We start from the raw sequence: 19,792 nt of genomic DNA, 5'->3' as shown, positions 1-19,792 counted from the left end.
ATTAACCGTACAAACACACACCCATTAAACATTCACATCATACCCTCATGAGCACATATGTCTTAAACACACTCTGTTGAACACACTTGCAGTATTAGACAAAAACACATAAATCAGGGTAATGAGTAAATGGCAGAATTGTAACGAATCAGGAGAGGTTGGAGGATCTAAACGCAGCGTTTTTAATAAACAAAAGAAAACCAGGTAACTCCGAACATACAGAAACAAAACTCAGGGAACAGACATACAATGTAAGGCATAATACATGCAAAGACTGACAAAGTAAACAAGAAAAAACAAGGGCTTAAATACACAGGGGCAAACAAGGGAAGAAGGAACACCTGTGGAAACAATCAGGGGAAAACCAATCATAAAATGAAACTACAAAGGACTACAAAAACAGGAAACAGGAACATGGGAACTAAACAAGAATTTCAACATAAAAGTCAGTGCAAACACAGGGATTACGTGACAAGAATTGTCATTTTTTGGTGAATTATTTATTTAACTAACCAACTTTACTCAGTTATGGACAGTGTAAGTGATCCCGTCATGTGATATATTTGAGCCAATCAGAGCTGATCAGCTTCCTGTTGTCAATGACTATGTTTTTAACCATGTCAGATTAAATGATAGGATTAGGCTAATGTATGTAACATACTCTGGATTAAGCTAGGCGTTGTGAGCACATGGTCTCTCCGACCGCATATATCTCTTACAAATATTCCCATCAACCAGTGCCTAGTCAAATGAGAGAGCATAACTCACTAACCGTCCACCGACAAACCGCTTCAGATTTGATTAAACGTGTAAATGGTTCTCCCGTGATGTTAGCTTATGTGGCTTAACGTTTATGCTAATTTTTCAGACTTTTTAGTTTAATATCCTTTTCCACTCAGAAATATGTTATAGAAGTAAAATGAGTTGCATTGCAAACTTTTCGTGCGAGTTTCATGTCGACATAAACAGACTGAACAAATCTGAAACTTAGCGGGAGGGAGGATATGGCTAATTGTATGTTGTTGATTTTAGTCTCTCTCTGACACAAAGTACATGCTTTCTGGATGATGGATGCTCTGATAGGCTTAATTACGTCTAGATGAAGGAGAAATGCTATGTTAGCATTAGAGAAAAATAACGCAAAGCGGTCCTTTACCACCAGTTTTACGGGTTACAACTTAGCATTAGGCTATCACCATATAGTAGTCTAATGGGTGGCTTTAGGTGTCAAATCCTTGAATATTTATGTGCCTACATGAGTTAAAATGTGTAGTCTTTTTAGTGTGCTTGTTTACAGTTGTTTTAGGTTGTGAGTTCACTAATTTTCCTCTTTATATTTCCTCTGTATTGCAGGTCATTGTTACAACACCAATGGAGATGCTAAAGATTCAGCTGCAAGACGCCGGAAGAATTGGTAAAAATCTAGACATCTAAAAAAGAGGAAGGAATGGAGTGAGGTAAAGTGAGAAAACAGAGAGAAGATACAAGAGAGAGAAGAAAGTTGAGCATTAGTTGATTATAAAACTCTGCCCCCTTTTGGCCATGTTTCACTCAGTCATTCCCATCGCTGGATCTGTACATTATTGTCAGATGTGATATATCAAGTCATTTTAATCATTATAAGGCAATATGATGCCTGTATGTCTATTTGATGTGTGTTTACATCTGGAAGACTTTTCTTTTTTTTTTTTTTTAGGCTGTTTGGTCTTCTGCAATATGTCTATAAGACGTTTCCTCTCTAATGTCAATAAAACATTCAGCAGATGTCTTTGAGACGTTTATGATTTATAATGTTTGTAAATATGATCTTTTTAAGATGTTTAGCAGATGTTAATTAGAATACGATGCTTTCCTGACGATCTAAAACGGACATCTCAGAAATGTGCATGTGCTATCTGGGATACTTTTTTACAGACATTTTAGTGTAGACATTTTACTGAGAACGCTAAATGTGGAAAAAATAATACATACAAAACAGTTTTAATTCTACATATAACACAAAGGATGTTTTAGCAGTGTTTATAAACAATGTTTTGCTAATCATAAGTAAAATTACAGGCCCTATTTTATGAGTGCAAGCGTTACGTGCAGGGCAATGTCTTAAGTTCTTAAGTCATAAGCGCAAAGTCAATGGGCATGGCCATGAAGTTTTGGTATTTTTGTGCAAGCATGCGCTAAGTCTAGGCGCAAGTGGGTTTGGCAAAATCGTCTGCGCAACGCGCATGGGATTGGTCAAGTGCAGTTTCATTCTGAGGTTCTTCTCTGGTTATTCCAGCGTCTGCATCCTATTGCAACATGATCACACGGGAGGTCGGCATGTTGTTTCTAATAGTTCCAATACACTAGGATCGGCGACATTATGCCGATTCACGGACTGCCGTCATGTCCTCACGGTCTGCAGCTCATTTGCTTTCCCCTGTGGCACGCCCGGAAGCATGTCACATCTGGATGCGCGTCATGTCAGCGGAGAACACTGTGGATCTAATTCCGTTGAGACCAGGGAGTAATCGCGATTGCATAATCAGTGACGGCTGCGCTGCGGACATTGCATTTTCGCAACTAACATTACATTTTTCATACACTAATGGTTAAGGTTAGGTATAGGTTTGGGTTGGGTTGTAGACTTTATAAACAGTCATTCCTCATATGTGCCTGTACAGCATAAAACAACTCGCTTTGCAGACATTACACCCAGAAAATGGTGCTCACACGTGACCATAGGCCCAAGATCACTTGCCGCTTTGACCACATGGGGCACTGTTCCGAATTTCGGTATGTATACACCGATTTTAGATATGGAAATATCGACCTACTCATTCCGATCAAACTGTGAGATCAGTCTGCCTATTATATAGTCCATTCCCTCAAGCACCAGTGATGTTAAGACAGCACATTAATAAGAAGTTGGTAGTGCAAATGGACTGTATGCAATGAATTAGAATAATTTAAAATTACGTTGAGATATTTTAAGGATATAAATTGATGTTCTGTACTTTCAGAATTTGGACATGAACTTTATTACCAATTGCTGGTAGAATCTCCAAACTGCAAATGCAGGAACTGAATTTGGATTTTGCGCTGAGTTAAGAGGTGGTATTGAAATGTCTTAGCCCAATGACATATTTCTTAGGAAAATAGCAAATTGCGCTTTGCACCACTTCGTGTACATACAATACACCCACAGTTTGCACACCTATAGTAGCGCAAACACTCCATCCCACGCCCACTTGCGCTTTGCGCAGGCATGAAAACTGCACTTACAATTAGCGCTCTCATGAAAATGGGATGAGACGTTGCACACGGTCACAGCACGTAGCGCTGCGCTTTGCGCACTCACGAAAATAGAGCCCAACTAGTCAGCCAGAACTCATATTTTCATCGCGTTCGCCTGAGGAGCGCTTTTCCGACAGGACACTGAAAAAAACACAAGTATTTAAGAAAAAATACTGGGAATCTGGGAGTTTGCAGCACAATACATGCTTTATTCGTATTGAAAGCATGAGAATCTTTATGTTTGCTGACGATATAAGAGATGTGAGCATATTAAATTACATATAAACCGTCAAATAAGAACATCTGTTGCTACTCACATCTTCTTACGACTTGGAAAATTTACCTTCACCAGGATGCATAAAGGATTTTCCAGAACTCCATGTGGTGACATATACATGGAAAATTAGAAAATGTGTGGAAGAAAATCACGACATGACTTCATGTTTTTGTGACAGGTGCAGTTTCACGTAAAGACGCAGACCGATCGTGATGCTGCGTGTTTATCGCAAATGTAGGCTACAAAACAGCTAAATAACCCCATTGTACAGGCAAAAATGTATTTTTAGTAAAAAGAATACTAAATATGGTGTCATATTAATACAAATATCTATATCTGTTAATTATGCATTGCTGACGACGCATTGCCGAAAGAGTCTGTCGGACTGAATTTAAAGATATTGATCATTATTGGTGACTTGCTCCAATGCCTGAAATATGAATTTTGATAATATAATATGTGATTTTTTGACATCTTATTTATAATTTACTTGGCTATTTTATATGTACATACAACATATAATTGTTTGTCTGCTTTAAGGGTGCATTTTTAGTAATGTAACTCTTTGTTTTGTATGTGTAGCGGCCCAAAGGAAGCTCATGCCTCAGACGGTGACCCCTGGAGGCTCCGTGGAGGTGAAATCCTCCACAGCTATGCAACTCACCAGAGAATTACTGAAGGAAAAGGGCATCGCAGGTCTTTATAAGGGCCTGGGAGCCACGCTGCTCAGGTAGGGAAACATTTACAAAAAAACAAACAAACAGAATGACTTAACTGCCCTAAACTAAATTAGTCTCTTTTTCTTTCCTCCCTTCAGGGATGTGCCGTTTTCTATCATTTATTTCCCTCTGTTTGCTAATCTGAATAATCTGGGGAAGAAAGGAGCCGACGGTCCCGCCCCATTCTACGTCTCTTTCGTATCTGGCTGCGCCGCGGGCAGCACGGCCGCAGTTGCTGTCAATCCTGTAGATGGTAACATACTTTTTTTTTTTTTTTTTTTTCCAATTTGGAATGCCCAATTCCCAATGTGCTTTTAAGTCCTCGTGGTTGTGTAGTGATTCGCGTCTGAGATCGTCAACCCGCGCATCTTATCACGTGGCCTGTTAAGCGTGTTGCCACGGAGACGTAGTGCGTGTGGAGGCTTCACGCCATCCACCACGGCAACCACGCTCAACTCACCACGCGCCCCACCGAGAACGAACCACATTATAGCGATCACGAGGAGGTTACCCCATGTGACTCTACCCTCCCTAGCAACCGGGCCAATTTGGTTGCTTAGGAGACCTGGCTGGAGTCACGATGATAACATACTTTTAACTTAAACGATGAGTTCACATATCAGTGTCATACTCACCCTCATGACTTCTAAACCCGTATGACTTTCTTTTCTCTATGGAACACTAAAGGAGATGTTCAGAATATTTAGTCCAGACTGCTCTTTTTTTAATTTTTTTATACAAAACAGTAAACATTGGCTTTCAAGCTCTAAAAAAAATGACTAAGGAGCCATTGGCTCCTAAACTGAAACACTGAAACATATTTTTTAGTTGCCATATCACAGAATTGCTCAATTTAGATTGTTGTTCAAAAACAAGATAGAAAGGGGGGGCCTGGGTATGTCAGCGAGTATTGACGTTGACTACCACACCTGGAGTCACGAGTTTGAATCCAGGGCGTGCTGAGTGACTCCAGTCAGGCTTCCTAAGCAACCAATTGGCCCGGTTGCTAGGGAGGGTAGAGTCACGTTGAGTTAACCTCCTCGTGGTCGCTATAATGTGGTTCTTGTTCTTGGTGGGGCGTGTGGTGAGTTGTGTGTGGATGCCGTGGAGAATAGCGTGAAACATCCACGCGCGCTACGTCTCCGCGGTAACGCGCTCAACAAGCCACGTGATAAGACGTGGAGGCAACTGAGATTCGTCCTCCACCACCCGGATAGAGGCGAGTCACTACGCCACCACAAGGACTTAGAGCGCATTGGGAATTGGGCATACCAAATTGGGGAGAAAAAAATAAAATAAATAAACGCTGTTAAAACATTTATATTCGTAATTTGGCATAACTGTTTCATTATGTTCTTTCCATGATGTTGATGCATTTTGAGGAGTATATAATCTGTGTTTTTATGCGAGCGAGATGAGTAAAGAGTACTGTTTCATATTTATTTGCACATGTATTTTGCTACAAGTTGGTCTATATTCCAGACTCCCGAACTCCGCTTCACTTTTTATAATGCCTGGATAATATAACACAAGGTACAGTGATATAGATACACGTGGAGTAATGTACATTGAGAATAACAGTATAGTATAAAAAATTATGCATATATAAAAAGTAATATAAAAGAAAACACTATTCAAAGTCTTTTCTTTATTTAAATTATTGCAATACTTTGTTATATTGTCCTTGCAATAAAAATAGCAGTGTGGTTCTGCAATTTGTTTGCCTAAAACATTGCATGTAACAAATCTTTTTACGAGCTTAGTCCAAAGAATTGCTGAATCTCGCTGCTATTTTTAATACCATGTGAATATACAGGGACATCGATATATATAGATATTATAGATATTATATATATATATATATATATATATATATATACAGGTGCATCTCAATAAATTAGAATGTCGTGGAAAAGTTCATTTATTTCAGTAATTCAACTCAAATTATAAAACTCGTGTATTAAATAAATTCAATGCACACAGACTGAAGTAGTTTAAGTCTTTGGTTCTTTTAATTGTGATGATTTTGGCTCACATTTAACAAAAACCCACCAATTCACTATCTCAAAAAATTAGAATATGGTGACATGCCAATCAGCTAATCAACTCAAAACAACTGCAAAGGTTTCCTGAGCCTTCAAAATGGTCTCTCAGTTTGGTTCACTAGGCTACACAATCATGGGGAAGACTGCTGATCTGACAGTTGTCCAGAAGACAATCATTGATACCCTTCACAAGGAGGGTAAGCCACAAACATTCATTGCCAAAGAAGCTGGCTGTTCACAGAGTGCTGTATCCAAGCATGTTAACAGAAAGTTGAGTGGAAGGAAAAAGTGTGGAAGAAAAAGATGCACAACCAACCGAGAGAACCGCAGCCTTATGAGGATTGTCAAGCAAAATCGATTCAAGAATTTGGGTGAACTTCACAAGGAATGGACTGAGGCTGGGGTCAAGGCATCAAGAGCCACCACACACAGACATGTCAAGGAATTTGGCTACAGTTGTCGTATTCCTCTTGTTATGCCACTCCTGGCGTCATACCTGGGCTAAGGAGAAGAAGAACTGGACTGTTGCCCAGTGGTCCAAAGTCCTCTTTTCAGATGAGAGCAAGTTTTGTATTTCATTTGGAAACCAAGGTCCTAGAGTCTGGAGGAAGGGTGGAGAAGCTCATAGCCCAAGTTGCTTGAAGTCCAGTGTTAAGTTTCCACAGTCTGTGATGATTTGTGGTGCAGTGTCATCTGCTGGTGTTGGTCCATTGTGTTTTTTGAAAACCAAAGTCACTGCGCCCGTTTACCAAGAAATTTTGGAGCACTTCATGCTTCCTTCTGCTGACCAGCTTTTTAAAGATGCTGATTTCATTTTCCAGCAGGATTTGGCACCTGCCCACACTGCCAAAAGCACCAAAAGTTGGTTAAATGACCATGGTGTTGGTGTGCTTGACTGGCCAGCAAACTCACCAGACCTGAACCCCATAGAGAATCTATGGGGTATTGTCAAGAGGAAAATGAGAAACAAGAGACCAAAAAATGCAGATGAGCTGAAGGCCACTGTCAAAGAAACCTGGGCTTCCATACCACCTCAGCAGTGCCACAAACTGATCACCTCCATGCCACGCCGAATTGAGGCAGTAATTAAAGCAAAAGGAGCCCCTACCATGTATTGAGTACATATACAGTAAATGAACATGCTTTCCAGAAGGCCAACAATTCACTAAAAATGTTTTTTTATTGGTCTTATGATGTATTCTAATTTTTTGAGATAGTGAATTGGTGGGTTTTTGTTAAATGTGAGCCAAAATCATCACAATTAAAAGAACCAAAGACTTAAACTTCTTCAGTCTGTGTGCATTGAATTTATTTAATACACGAGTTTCACAATTTGAGTTGAATTACTGAAATAAATGAACTTTTCCACGACATTCTAATTTATTGAGATGCACCTATATATATACACATCATATAGATATTAAATAATGTACATTAAGACAAAATACCACAAGCAAACTTTCAAAAACAGACCGGGGTTATGTTTGCAGTACAAAGGGTTCATTTTTCACGATTTATTTTTGAGTACATAACTTTCTGGGGTGTGTATCAGCTGCACGTCCAATGATGGTGTTTTCTAGTTGATTAATGCCACCAACACGCTGGATTGAGCAGCTGCAGCAAAAAGCTCTTTTCTCATTGGTCATTCAGTTTTCATCGCAGTCCGAAGAAAAAGAAATCTTCGGATTGATCGATTTGTCAGACCCCATGTGAATAGTGCCTTAATTCCTTACAATGTCTTTGTACATGTATATTATCTTAGCTATAATGTTTTTACAATGCTTTTAATAATATATTGTGATAAGTTCTTGCACTGGTATTATATACAAAGTGACCACAAATGTTATGCAATGCATAAAGCAACATTTGTGCAGTTTCATAACTGAATGTTGAACCAACTTGAACTGTCTTGTACTCGCGTGTGTGTTTTTCAGTGATCAAGACTAGGTTACAATCGCTAACACGAGGTAGTCAAGAGGACAACTACACTGGGGTGATGGACTGTATCAGGTGATTTGATAATCTCATTTTTTATTGGTTTATTAGGCCATCAAGTGATCTCATTTTATTAATTGCCTTTATTGCAGCAATTTCTTACAAAACGTCAGAGGTCTGAAGTATTGACCTTTAGCAGTGCTAAAAAAAATTTATTCTGTCATTATTTACTCACCCTCATGTTGTTCCAAACACACATGAACAGTATTGGGTGTAATCTGGTAACAAAGTAACTAGTTACAGTAATCTAATTACTTTTTATTCAAAAAATAGTGTAATGCATCATATTTTAAATTCTTGTAATCAGATTACAGTTAATGACTTTCAATTAAACTAACTACTTTTAAGTAAATTACTTGGGTTACACATAATTGTATATTTATAATATATCTAATATTAAAGGAATATTCCAGGTTCAATACAAGTTAAGCTCAATCGACAGCATTTGTGGCATACAAATGCTGTCGATTTGTTGCCCCTGCTTTACAATGGAAGTCAATGGGGCCAATCCATAAACATTAAAATACTCACTGTTTCAAAAGTATAGCCACAAGACGTAAACAACATGCATGTAAACATGATTTTTGTGTGATAAAATCACTTACTAACCTTTTCTGTGTAAATTTATATCCAATTTTACAACTTTGCTGCCATGTCGATGTCATGTCAACAAACCCTAAAACGACTGTAAAATTTACAATTTAACCAACTTTACAGCTCAAATAATACACAAGTTTTAACAGAAGAATTAACGTAAGTGCTTTTATAAAATTATAAACTTCACATTTCTGGATTTAAACCCTCCAAAAATTGGCCCCATTGACTTCCATTGTAAGTGCCTCACTGTAACTTCGATTTTTGTTTTTTTGAAGAAAAAGAGGCACGAGTCGAAACAAATTTATGTGGTAATCAATATTATGCTACAAATGCTGTCGATTGAGCTTAAAATGTATTGAAACTGGAATATTCCTTTAACGTGAATTTGTTGAGAGAAAAATAAAAACTTTTCTATGAAAAATTATTTGGAAAGTAACTTAAATGTACAGAAATTAGTAAAGTTATTACTATTTTCATGACATAATCGGTAAAGTAATCTGATTACAGTTTTTAGAGAAGTTATTAGTAGAGATCGACCAATAGTGGATTTTGCCAATAATGCTAACCAAGGTGGTGGGAAAGGCCAATAACGGAAAATTGGATCATTTTTTAAAAATGTATATATAGAATGATAAATGACTCCTTACTATGAAGGGCACAGACATTGAGGCAACAAGAGCCCAAAATGAATGAATATCCCAAAAGCAGTTTATTTTACAACCAAAATCCCAATAATAACCAGAAAAATTACGATTTGGAGCATAACACGGGACTTTTAACTGCAAACAGGCCTGAAATACATCGGGGACTTGGCTCTGTTACAGTGTATTTACCAAATGAAGAGTTTTGTAGATATTTATATTATTTCACCCGATGAGGTTTAATGATAATATAGAGTCATAATTTCAAAAAATCGGCAGAGATTTTTGTCGATAACCGATAGTTCAAAAAAGCAACTATCGGCACTGATTAATTGGTAAAACTGATCTAGCGGTCTACCTCTAGTAATTAGTCATTTGTGTTGGATTACTTTTTTTGGAGTTACTAACCCAACACTACATATGACAATTTTCCTTTTTGGGTGAACTATCCCTTTGATTTTAGGTCATTTTTTTCTCAGGTCTATTTTCACTCTGTTTTCTATCCAATCACAGGAAAATATTACGTAACGAAGGTCCCACTGCTTTCCTGAAGGGGGCGTACTGTCGAGCTCTCGTCATAGCCCCGCTCTTTGGCATCGCACAGGTGGTCTACTTCCTCGGCGTGGGAGAATTCATCCTGAGCTATCTACCCAAACGGAACAACTAACAAATCATCTCACTGCCTTTTCATCATGCATCGCACCAGTCAGATCTTTTCCCCTCTCACATATCAGTCTCACATATAATTATTGAAGGATCATAGAATAACGTGGACCACATGACTGAATTTAATTGTTTGTTGTTGTGGCGTTTTTGTTAAAAGCGATGTATTTCTATCTGAATGTGGTGGTTTTAATACTGAGTGTAAATTGAGACCGTGTTTGCCAAGCTGCCTGTTTTGTCTCGTTCTGTCTCACGCTGAGACAAAATGACCTTGATCGTAGATATGTGAAATCATTTTATGAGCGTTTTATCTTGTTGAGCCATCGTCCGACCACTGGGGTTGTGTTCTCTATCTCACGACATTTAAACCATAAAATCCATGATCCACTATCAATCGTAACACTTTAAATTTGATGCCCTTGTTAATTACATGCTAAAATATCAATCCAATTTTAATTTCTTGAACCTAGAGGGCATGTAATGTTCTCTGGGAACTTGATTAGTTTGCCCCTGACTTTTCTTATTCCTTTGGGCAAGGAACGACCTTGAGGAAACAATGGAAGTGTACGTGTGTTTACAGCGGCATCAGGCATTGCAACAATGACATATCATTGACTATGTGAAAGAAACAAGCTTGCAGAAGTCTGTTACTCTTCTCAAGGTGTGATGATTTGAGAACAGCATATCTTTGTGCCCTGTCAAGGCTTTATGAAATGATTTAGACACATATTGCTAAAGTCTGGATAGGCTATCAATTACATGTCTGAACTGGATCTGAAAGTGTCTCTCAAATTGAACAAATCAACCAAGGGTGCAGCATCTTTTTTTCACTTATAGAAATTTGTACATTCACCCCATCACTTTTCCGGGAGATAATTATAATATTTTAAGACAGGGGTGCTCAATCCTGATCCTGAAGAGCTACCTTCCTCCAGAGTTTAGTTTCAACTCTACTCCAACACAGCAGCTGTTTCAGGTGTCTTTGATTAGAGTTGAAACTCGACTCTGCAGAAGGGTGTCTTAAAACCACATCCATACTAATCTGTTTTCATTTAAAAACACATGGATTTTGCTAAGTTTACGCCTCTCATCTAAACTATATTTTCCTTCACCGAAAAATGAGACTTTCGAAAACACTCTCTATTACTGTTACTTTGGAAAACAATGAATAAAGCACCCCTGTTTTGCTAGGACACATTTGTAACAGGAGCCAGCTGATAGATAGCTGTGCAATGTGTATAAACCTCACTCTCCTGACCTCAAGAGGAGCACTAGCGACTGACGCTAGGAACTGTAGCCTTTAGCCTCCTTGTTAGCACACCCACCTCCCATGCCGGAGACACCAGTTCGAGTCCCGTATGGAGTGGGTAGAACAGGAGCATCACAGTGGTGCCCTGACCTGGATTCGATTCCTGGCCAATGCACCATTGTGACATTCCTGTTCTACCCACTCCGTATAGGACTCAAACCGGCATCTCTGGCATGGGAGGCAGGTGCGCCAACAAGGAGGCTAAAGGTGACAGCCTCTAGCATCAGTCACTAGTGCACATCTTGAGGTCAGGAGAGTGAGGTTTATACACATTGCACAGGACAATGTGCACTAACAACCCCCCTCCCCCCCCCCAATCTCTGGCAATCGGTTTATGCTTAAAACATTGATGACTTTACCCTGATGAAGGAAAACCATTTTGCATGACCACACGTTGTCAGCTAACTAACCGTAATCAGCTATGAATACTGGGGATATATAATGAATTTTATATTCATGAGCAAAGCTCATAATGCCCCCCACCCTGCCAATTTTCCCCTGCTCCAACACTACCCACAGCAAACTCATCTTTTCCTGTTATACGATTCCACTACTAAATATGAAATACTGATTTTAATGTGAAAACAATTGCAATGCTTAATGCTGTTTTAGGGTTCATATCAGATGGCCAGTGATACAACTTTGCCAGGTCTAGTTCTAGCATTAGAAAGAACGCTAACAGTATGCTAACATGCTAGAATGCTAATACTTTGCTTAACAGAAACCAATCAAACACAGGATTTGCAAAAGCCAAAGTACCTTGTTTATCGATTGTAAAGCCTTCCCCTTTGAACTTATTAGTGGCTGGCTTAGTAATCAACATGAATATTAATGCCTTTGGCTATTTTCATTATCTGATTGGCTCACATTAAAGCTGGCATGATGCATTGCTAACTTGCAAGGCAGTATGGGAGATCTAGGGATGGCATTTTAATCGTCATTCCAATTTTGTGAAAAGCACACACTCATGAAGTGACGTTCCAGACTTCGGGTTGAAGTCATATTTATTGATAATCTTTACTCTATAGATCTATACACAAATATATATAGTATATCTCACTATATATTTGTATCAGTAGTGTTATTAGTGTCTAATTGTGTGTGTGATCATTGTTGGTTACTGTGTAATGTGTAAATGCAGATGATATTATGAACTGTTATGATTATGGATTTTGTTTTGTATGTGATGGCTTATTTGCACACCTGCCCATTCCTTCTATGTTTATCTTTTTGGCATCTGGAATCCTGAGATTTAAGGGATAGTTCACCGAAAAGCAAAGGAAGGTTAGGCTGTATGTTAGTCTCAGTCACCTTTCACATTTATTTAATCTTTTTTCCATACGATAAAAGTGAATGGTTGCAGTCATTCTGCATAATATTTCCTTTAGTGTTCCTAGGAAGAAAGAAAGGCATACTAGTTTGGAACAAGATGAGAGTGAGTTAATCACAACATAATTTTCATTTTTGGGTAAACTATCCCTTTAATAAGCCATTTTACACTTTGGTCTTTGAATTGGACCTGTAATGTGTTGTGCCAGAACAACCGTTGTTTCAGCTCAAACGGCTATGAAGCATGTGACCTTTTTTGCGCTAGAATGCACTACCAAATGAACCGAACCAAAACCTAAATGGTTTCAGTATGTAATGATTGTTTACTTGATGCTGATCAGTTTTATATGTTGCAGACATTTGCAGATGCTTTTTGGTCGATCCAAAAGTTTGTGCAAATAAGTCTATTTTGGTAACTCAAAAAGAAAGAGTTGTCTTTCTGCTTACAATATGTGCTGTCACGACATTCGACATCGCTGCCGTTGGCTAGAGTGAGATAAGTTTGACTATGTGTGCAATGAAGGGCATTCTTGTCTCAGGCTCACAAATGATAGCTTTGCCTAACTCTGTTAGAGTCTATATCATATTGGTAAACAATTCCTTTTCTTTTTCCTTTTATTTTCCCCATTTCCTTTCCTTTTCCCATTTCCTTCCTTTTTCTTTTTACTTTTCTTTCCCCCATTCCCTTTCCTTGCTCCCTTTCATTTCATTTCCCCATCCTTTCCTTTTCCCATTTCCTTTCCCATTCCCCTTTTCATTTCATTTCCTTTCCTTTTCCCATTTCCTTTCCTGTTCCCTTTTTCCCTTTCCTTTCTCCCTTACAGTACCTTTCCTTTCCCCTTCCTTTCCTTTTTCCATTTTCTTTCCCTTCTCCCTTTTCCATTTTTTTTCCCATTCCCCTTTTCTTTTTTGTTTCCTTTTCTCATTTCCTTTCCTACGTTCATTTCCCTTTTCCTTTCTCCCTTTTCCTTCCTTTTTCCTTTTCTTTCTCCCATTTCCTTTCTTTTTCCCTTTCTCAATTCCTTTTCCTTGCTCCCTTTCATTTCATTTCCCCATCCTTTTTTTCCCATTCCCCTATTCATTTCATTTCCTTTCCTGTTCCCTTTTTCTCTTTCCTTTCTCCCTTTCATTACCTTTCCTTTCCCCTTCCTTACCTTTTTCCATTTTCTTTCCCTTCTCCTTTTTCCTTCCTTTTTCCTTTTCTTTCCCCCATTTCCTTTCTTTTTCCCTTTCTCCATTCCTTTTCCTTGCGCCCTTTCCTTTCCTTTTCCCATTTCCTTTCCCATTCCCCTTTTCATTTTCGTTTCCTTTTCCCATTTCCTTTCATGTTCCCTTTTTCTATCTCCCGTTCATTTCCCTTCCTTTCCTTTTTTACCATTTCCTTTCCTGTTCCCTTTTACACTTTCCTTTTTCACTTTCAATTTCTTTTTCCAATGTTGGCATTATTACACTGTCTGCCCTACACTGTAACTCAAGAGTGCTAACAAGTAACTTTGTTATACTGGTCATGTACACAATGCAAAGTTTTGAAAGTGACAATTTATTTGCAGGAGTAAATCCCTTAAATTGTCGTTCTGTGTGTCTATGGAATACAGGAGTCACTCCCCAACTTGCAATGGTTGAAAAATGTATAACCAAATCAATTTTTGGTGTCTTGTGGTGGTAAAAAAAAAAAAAACAAAATGATGCCAAGAGTTTAATAGGTTTGGTGAAAAAAACAATTCAACCAACCTAACGTTAGCAGCTGGAGTATTATCGTCTGGCAATTATTTGCAAACTGCCGTCGAAGAGGTGCACAGTTTTGTTTATGGTCGTTAAGCTGCTGCTCTGTGTCTCACAGTTATAATTACATCATTAACAATTAGAACAAAACACTACATGGACTTAATGAAAATGTGATTATCTCTACAATGTTTTGGGAGTGAATTTGGTTAGAGAATGCAGTTATAACCCCTAAGTAACCAAACTGTATACAGATCAGGATTAAGCACTCTGAAGAGGACCGACAACCATATTTAGCTGCAGTGTGTATGTGGCCACTGACTACCCAAATGTCAGTCTACTGCAGAACAACTCTAATCTTACAGGAGAAAGCCATTGAAGTGCTTGCTTTAAGCCTGAAAAAAATCAGGATTTTTAGTACTCTCACACCCAATTTTAAGGATTTTGTGGTGTGACATTTTCTAAAATACTTCGGCTAAAATCATCCTACAATTGAATGTAAAATGTCACAAATTAATATGACAATATGACTCTAAATAATCATTAGCTTGAGTTTCAGAGGGTTATATGGTGCTGTTTTACAAGTAAACATCTCTTGGCTTGGTGAAGATTAATTCTTTCACAAATTATAAACTGTTCAGATGCTCTTATTTATTTTACGTAAAAGGTCATGAGTCGGACTTTACAAGGTTTGAAAGCGTACAAATCTTTAATGGCATAACCTTTCTGACTGCTTACCTCATCATATTGTTAATTGTTAAATTCAAATGTAAGTTTTATGCCTCATTTGACATGATGACCTTTTTTTGCCTTGTCTTTGTTTTTTCCATAAACATTCCAAATGCTTATATATCTTGAGATGATTATTTTCATTATTGTGATTATTATTTTCTGTTATTTGCTTTGATTTTTTTTTTTTTTTTTAGTTGTGTTTTATTTTAAAACCCATGTGTTTTTGTTTTCTAAACTGTATTTTTATTATTATTATACCTCTGGTTTTTATTATGATTTCCACCATGTTGTTTTATCAGCTGTGAACCTGTGAACTCTTTGTGTTTGTGCATATGGGTGGGTCAGTTGTGTGCACGGGGTGTGAGTGAGTGTGTGACGGTGTTGTGTGTTTCCTTTTGTCGTTTATGTAACACTAAAGTGTGTTATCCATTCTCTCCCCCCATTTCACTTTCCACCATCTGTCTTTCTTCCTTTTTTGTACTAGAAGGAATGAGACAGCAGGTGGAAAAACACTAAAAATAGCATTGATTTTACAATCCAAAAAAGAAAAAAAATAATAAAAAAATCCTGCAACAAGCACAATAAGAGATCTGGCACAAGCGCAATACTCACACGCAGCCACTGACAGTGCCCCTTTGATATGGTACAATATTCTATATGCTAGAGAGAAAATAATATAAGCAACATTTCACCTGTTTTGTATTTGACAAACCAGAGAATGTATCTTTGAATCATATAACCAATGTTAATTAATAGAATACAATCTTATTTAGTAGTAACTTAGATGTTAGATATGTGATTCACTCTTCATATAATGAAGAGAATATATATATATATATATATATATATATATATATATATATATGAGGACCAGCACATATTAATGCAATAATTAAGAAATAATCAAAAGACAGAAAAATTGGTGATAATCACAAAAACATGCCCAGGTCACATTTCACTGTACATAAAAAATAAAAATAAGAAATTTTACATAAAGTAAACAAAGCATATTTATTGGACCATTTTTGCATTGTAACATTATATTCAATATTGATTCTCAGTGTAATACAGTATTATTTTATTTTTTACAAACATTACTGTTGTACAATTATGTTCATCAGCATACATTAAAGCCAGTACAACAAATACTAATGTATAAATACTTTACAAATTAAATAATATTTTTTCCACATTACGGTTATGAGAATTGCGGTTTCAGGAAATTAGCCAAATTGTAAGGAAAATATCACAATGCAAAAAATCTTGCTAATCCTAAAAATAGACTAATTAAATAATTATTTTGATATTGGAGTGATATATGACCTGAACATGTTTTTGACAGGTTTTTGTGAGATTGTGATTCAATTATGCTGCTGTTTATCGACCTGTAGAGTTATAAAACCTTCTACAACGCCTTTACTTCCCTCTTTCAGGAGGAAAAGTGCAATAACACACTTTAAGTACTCACACAATACACGAAATGCACAACAAGGCCCTTCTGGAAAACAACATAAATCTGTATGTCGAGGCAGTGTGAGTGTTGTGTGAGTTTTGTCACATGTGAGACTGAAATATGACAATTGTTTTAGTCACTGCTGCAAAAACTGAAGACACATTGATCATGCATTCCTTGTCACAGATAGTTGTTCAATAAAAATCAATTTGTTCATATCAGTATTTTCTGCTTGTAATGGTTCTTTCTGATTAAAGCAATCATTTTTATAGTGTTATAAATTCTGCAACGTTATTATCATTTTGCAGTTAAGAGACTGATGGCTTTAACTATATAATTACGTCCACTAACTCTTACGTTTTAGTCCATTACTAAGCCACGAGATAAAACAGATGATTTGATTTTATGTCCGTGTGCATATTTTAGGTGCTTAAGAAGAGAGTTTATTAGCTTTACAAAAAAAGCAAACATCACGGTTACAGAAAGTAAAACACACAATGGAAGTGAATTCAAAAGTGTAGCCACAAGATGTAAACATCATACATATAAACAAGAGTTCAGCCTGATAAGATATCTGTTCTGCAGGATTTTACTGAAATCTGATTTATTAAATCACTTTCAGGGTTTAACGTGGTTAGTTGTAATATTGGATATAACTTTACACAGAAAAAGTTTAGTATGTAACTTTTGGTACATTATTGTGCTTTTTGTAATATATATATATATATGTTTACTATTCAGGAGTCCAGGAGCTGGTTTTCTCAAGGTCATTATGTCTGTGCAATATTCACACAAACCCTCTAGATGTCACTGTGGTGTTGATATAAATAATGCACTGCCAGTGGAATGATGAAATATGAATTATATGGTCCTTTGAGACATATGAGCACTGCGACTCTTAATACAACCTGTACATTACAAAACAGCAAGACTGAGGACCATTCAGACAAAACATGCATTAATATTTTAAAAACTGCCCAGAGTTTGCTTTCCTACTGATTCAATAATGGCAACTGAAAAACAGCTTTAATGTGATTTATAACAGAATTCGATTTACTTTTCCATCTTATTTTTCCAGTAGAAATAAGACGGGAAATTTATAATTACACTTACTAACACACAAACCCAAAGTGAGTGTGTCTATTAAAATTCAATGTACTTTCAGGGTTAGGTTTCACATCGACTGCAGTAGAAAGTGCTCCATTCAGTTCTATTGTTTACTATAGAGATCTCATTTACTATATGTTCACTCTGCAGGTAATATTTACTCTTTAAGCGTGACCTCAAAAATACACAATGGTAGTGAGTCATTGCACATTTACAATAAGTGCACTCCTTGTAAATGCACATGACCGCAGCCTTTTAAGTTCAGATTCACCTTTTACTGTGAGTGGCTTTGAAACTGGAGCTTGAGATATGAAATATTATGCAACCCATGAGTAAGAGCTCTTAAAGGAATAGTTCCCCCCTCTCTTTTAACCCTTTTACTCACTACCATGTCGTTCTTAAACCTGTATGTTTTTATTTTTTTAGGAGAATTTTGAGGACTCTTCACACAAAGTGACAGTGCCCAAAAAGGACAAAAAAACATACACCATAAAAGCACAATACAAACAACTTGTAAGAAATATTTTAAATCTTCTGAAGTCATACGATGGCTTTGTGTAAGGAAAGGACAGATATTTAGGTTGATAGTTAGTGAAATTCTGCTCTTCCGCTGCAGCTTTTAAATCTACAGAGCCCCTTAGAGGACAGGGAGGAAATGTATTTTCTGAAATAGTTTTGGAAACACAATGTACACGAGATTTTAGAGCTTTCGACAAAGGGGAAGATTATCAGTGAATAACGACGGTCTCTTTTAATAATTAATAATTTCAGTCCGTTCTTCACACAAAGCTATCATATGGCTTCAGAAGACTCGGAATATAAAGCACGAGCACACTTTTATGGTGCTGTTTATTCTTTTTGGAGCTTGACAGCTGTCCTCACAATTAACTTTTGTTTTATGCTAAAGAGCTGTGTGAAGTCCTTTTGTGTTCCACTTAAAAATTAAACTGCACACATGAGGGCGAGAAAACAATGGCACAATTTTCATTTTGGAGTGAAGTATTCCATTAACACAACAAGAACACGCATCATCATTAAGGAAGCATGCAATGACCTGTGTGATCCTCTTGATAATAAATGGTTAAAAGCACAGCTGCACAGGGTGTGAATTGTGTTTGAGAGACAGAAGGCTTACATTAAACATATACTCTCTTCGCATGAACGCTGAACTATTAATAGACCATCTCCAACTCAACCAGAGAGAGAGAGAGAGAGAGAGAGAGGGAAAGAGGGCAGTTAGCATAAGTTGAGGCAAGAAAGAAAAGATGGCATGAGTAGCTATGAGGAGATGGACAGAAGGATGACTAGTGAAGCAGATGGGGGGAATGTGGGAGATGGGGAGGAGAGAGAGAGAGAGAGTGGTAATGTGTATATAGGACACTAAATCAATGGGAATCAGGTTTTCTGAGAGGAGAAGTTAGGGATATTTAGAGAGAGAGAGAGAGAGAGAGAGAGAGAGAGCAGATGCATCTGTGATGGACTGGCTTTAAACATCAGTCCTAGAAAATCAAATATTCACACACACACACACACACACACACAAACACACAGTATATACATATTCACATTCTGTGTGTATGTGTGTGCATATACAGCAACTAGCAAATGCATGGCAATGCCCTGACAACCTGCCCTAAAAAACACTCAGAACACATCAGCAACCGCATAGCAACATCCTGGAAGCTGATGCTTAAAACCACTATGAACACCTAAGAAAAAACGTAGCAAAGCCCTGGCAAACTGTCGCAAAAACCCACTCGGAAAACCTTTAAAAAACTGCATAGCAACGCCTTGGTAACCTGCCTCTAAAAACAGGCAGAACACCTCTGCAACCGCATAGCTACACCCTGGCAACCTGATGCTTAAAACCACTAAGAACACCTAAGCTGGGGGCCTGTGTAGTTCAGCAAGTAAAGACGCTGACTACCAC

The 19,792-nt window shown here is 37.5% G+C and overlaps 1 protein-coding gene across 1 annotated transcript in view; it reads left to right on the top strand.

Annotated features, from left to right (window-relative positions):
* The window catches only part of LOC127435800 (mitochondrial glutamate carrier 1-like), a 35,885-nt gene extending 24,400 nt beyond the window's left edge, over positions 1-11,485 (top strand). The window contains exons 7-11 of the mRNA XM_051689512.1: positions 1,354-1,414; positions 4,133-4,280; positions 4,368-4,522; positions 8,249-8,324; positions 10,061-11,485. Of these exons, the coding sequence (XP_051545472.1) occupies positions 1,354-1,414; positions 4,133-4,280; positions 4,368-4,522; positions 8,249-8,324; positions 10,061-10,214 (594 nt within the window). The 3' untranslated portion in view covers positions 10,215-11,485. The remainder of the gene's footprint in view (positions 1-1,353; positions 1,415-4,132; positions 4,281-4,367; positions 4,523-8,248; positions 8,325-10,060) is intronic.
* Positions 11,486-19,792: the final 8,307 nt, after the last annotated feature.

Source organism: Myxocyprinus asiaticus, chromosome 46 (genome assembly GCF_019703515.2).
Source record: "Myxocyprinus asiaticus isolate MX2 ecotype Aquarium Trade chromosome 46, UBuf_Myxa_2, whole genome shotgun sequence".
Classification (NCBI taxonomy): domain Eukaryota; kingdom Metazoa; phylum Chordata; class Actinopteri; order Cypriniformes; family Catostomidae; genus Myxocyprinus; species Myxocyprinus asiaticus.
Note: the sequence above shows the minus strand (reverse complement) of the source record. Positions and strands in the feature narration are given on the sequence as shown.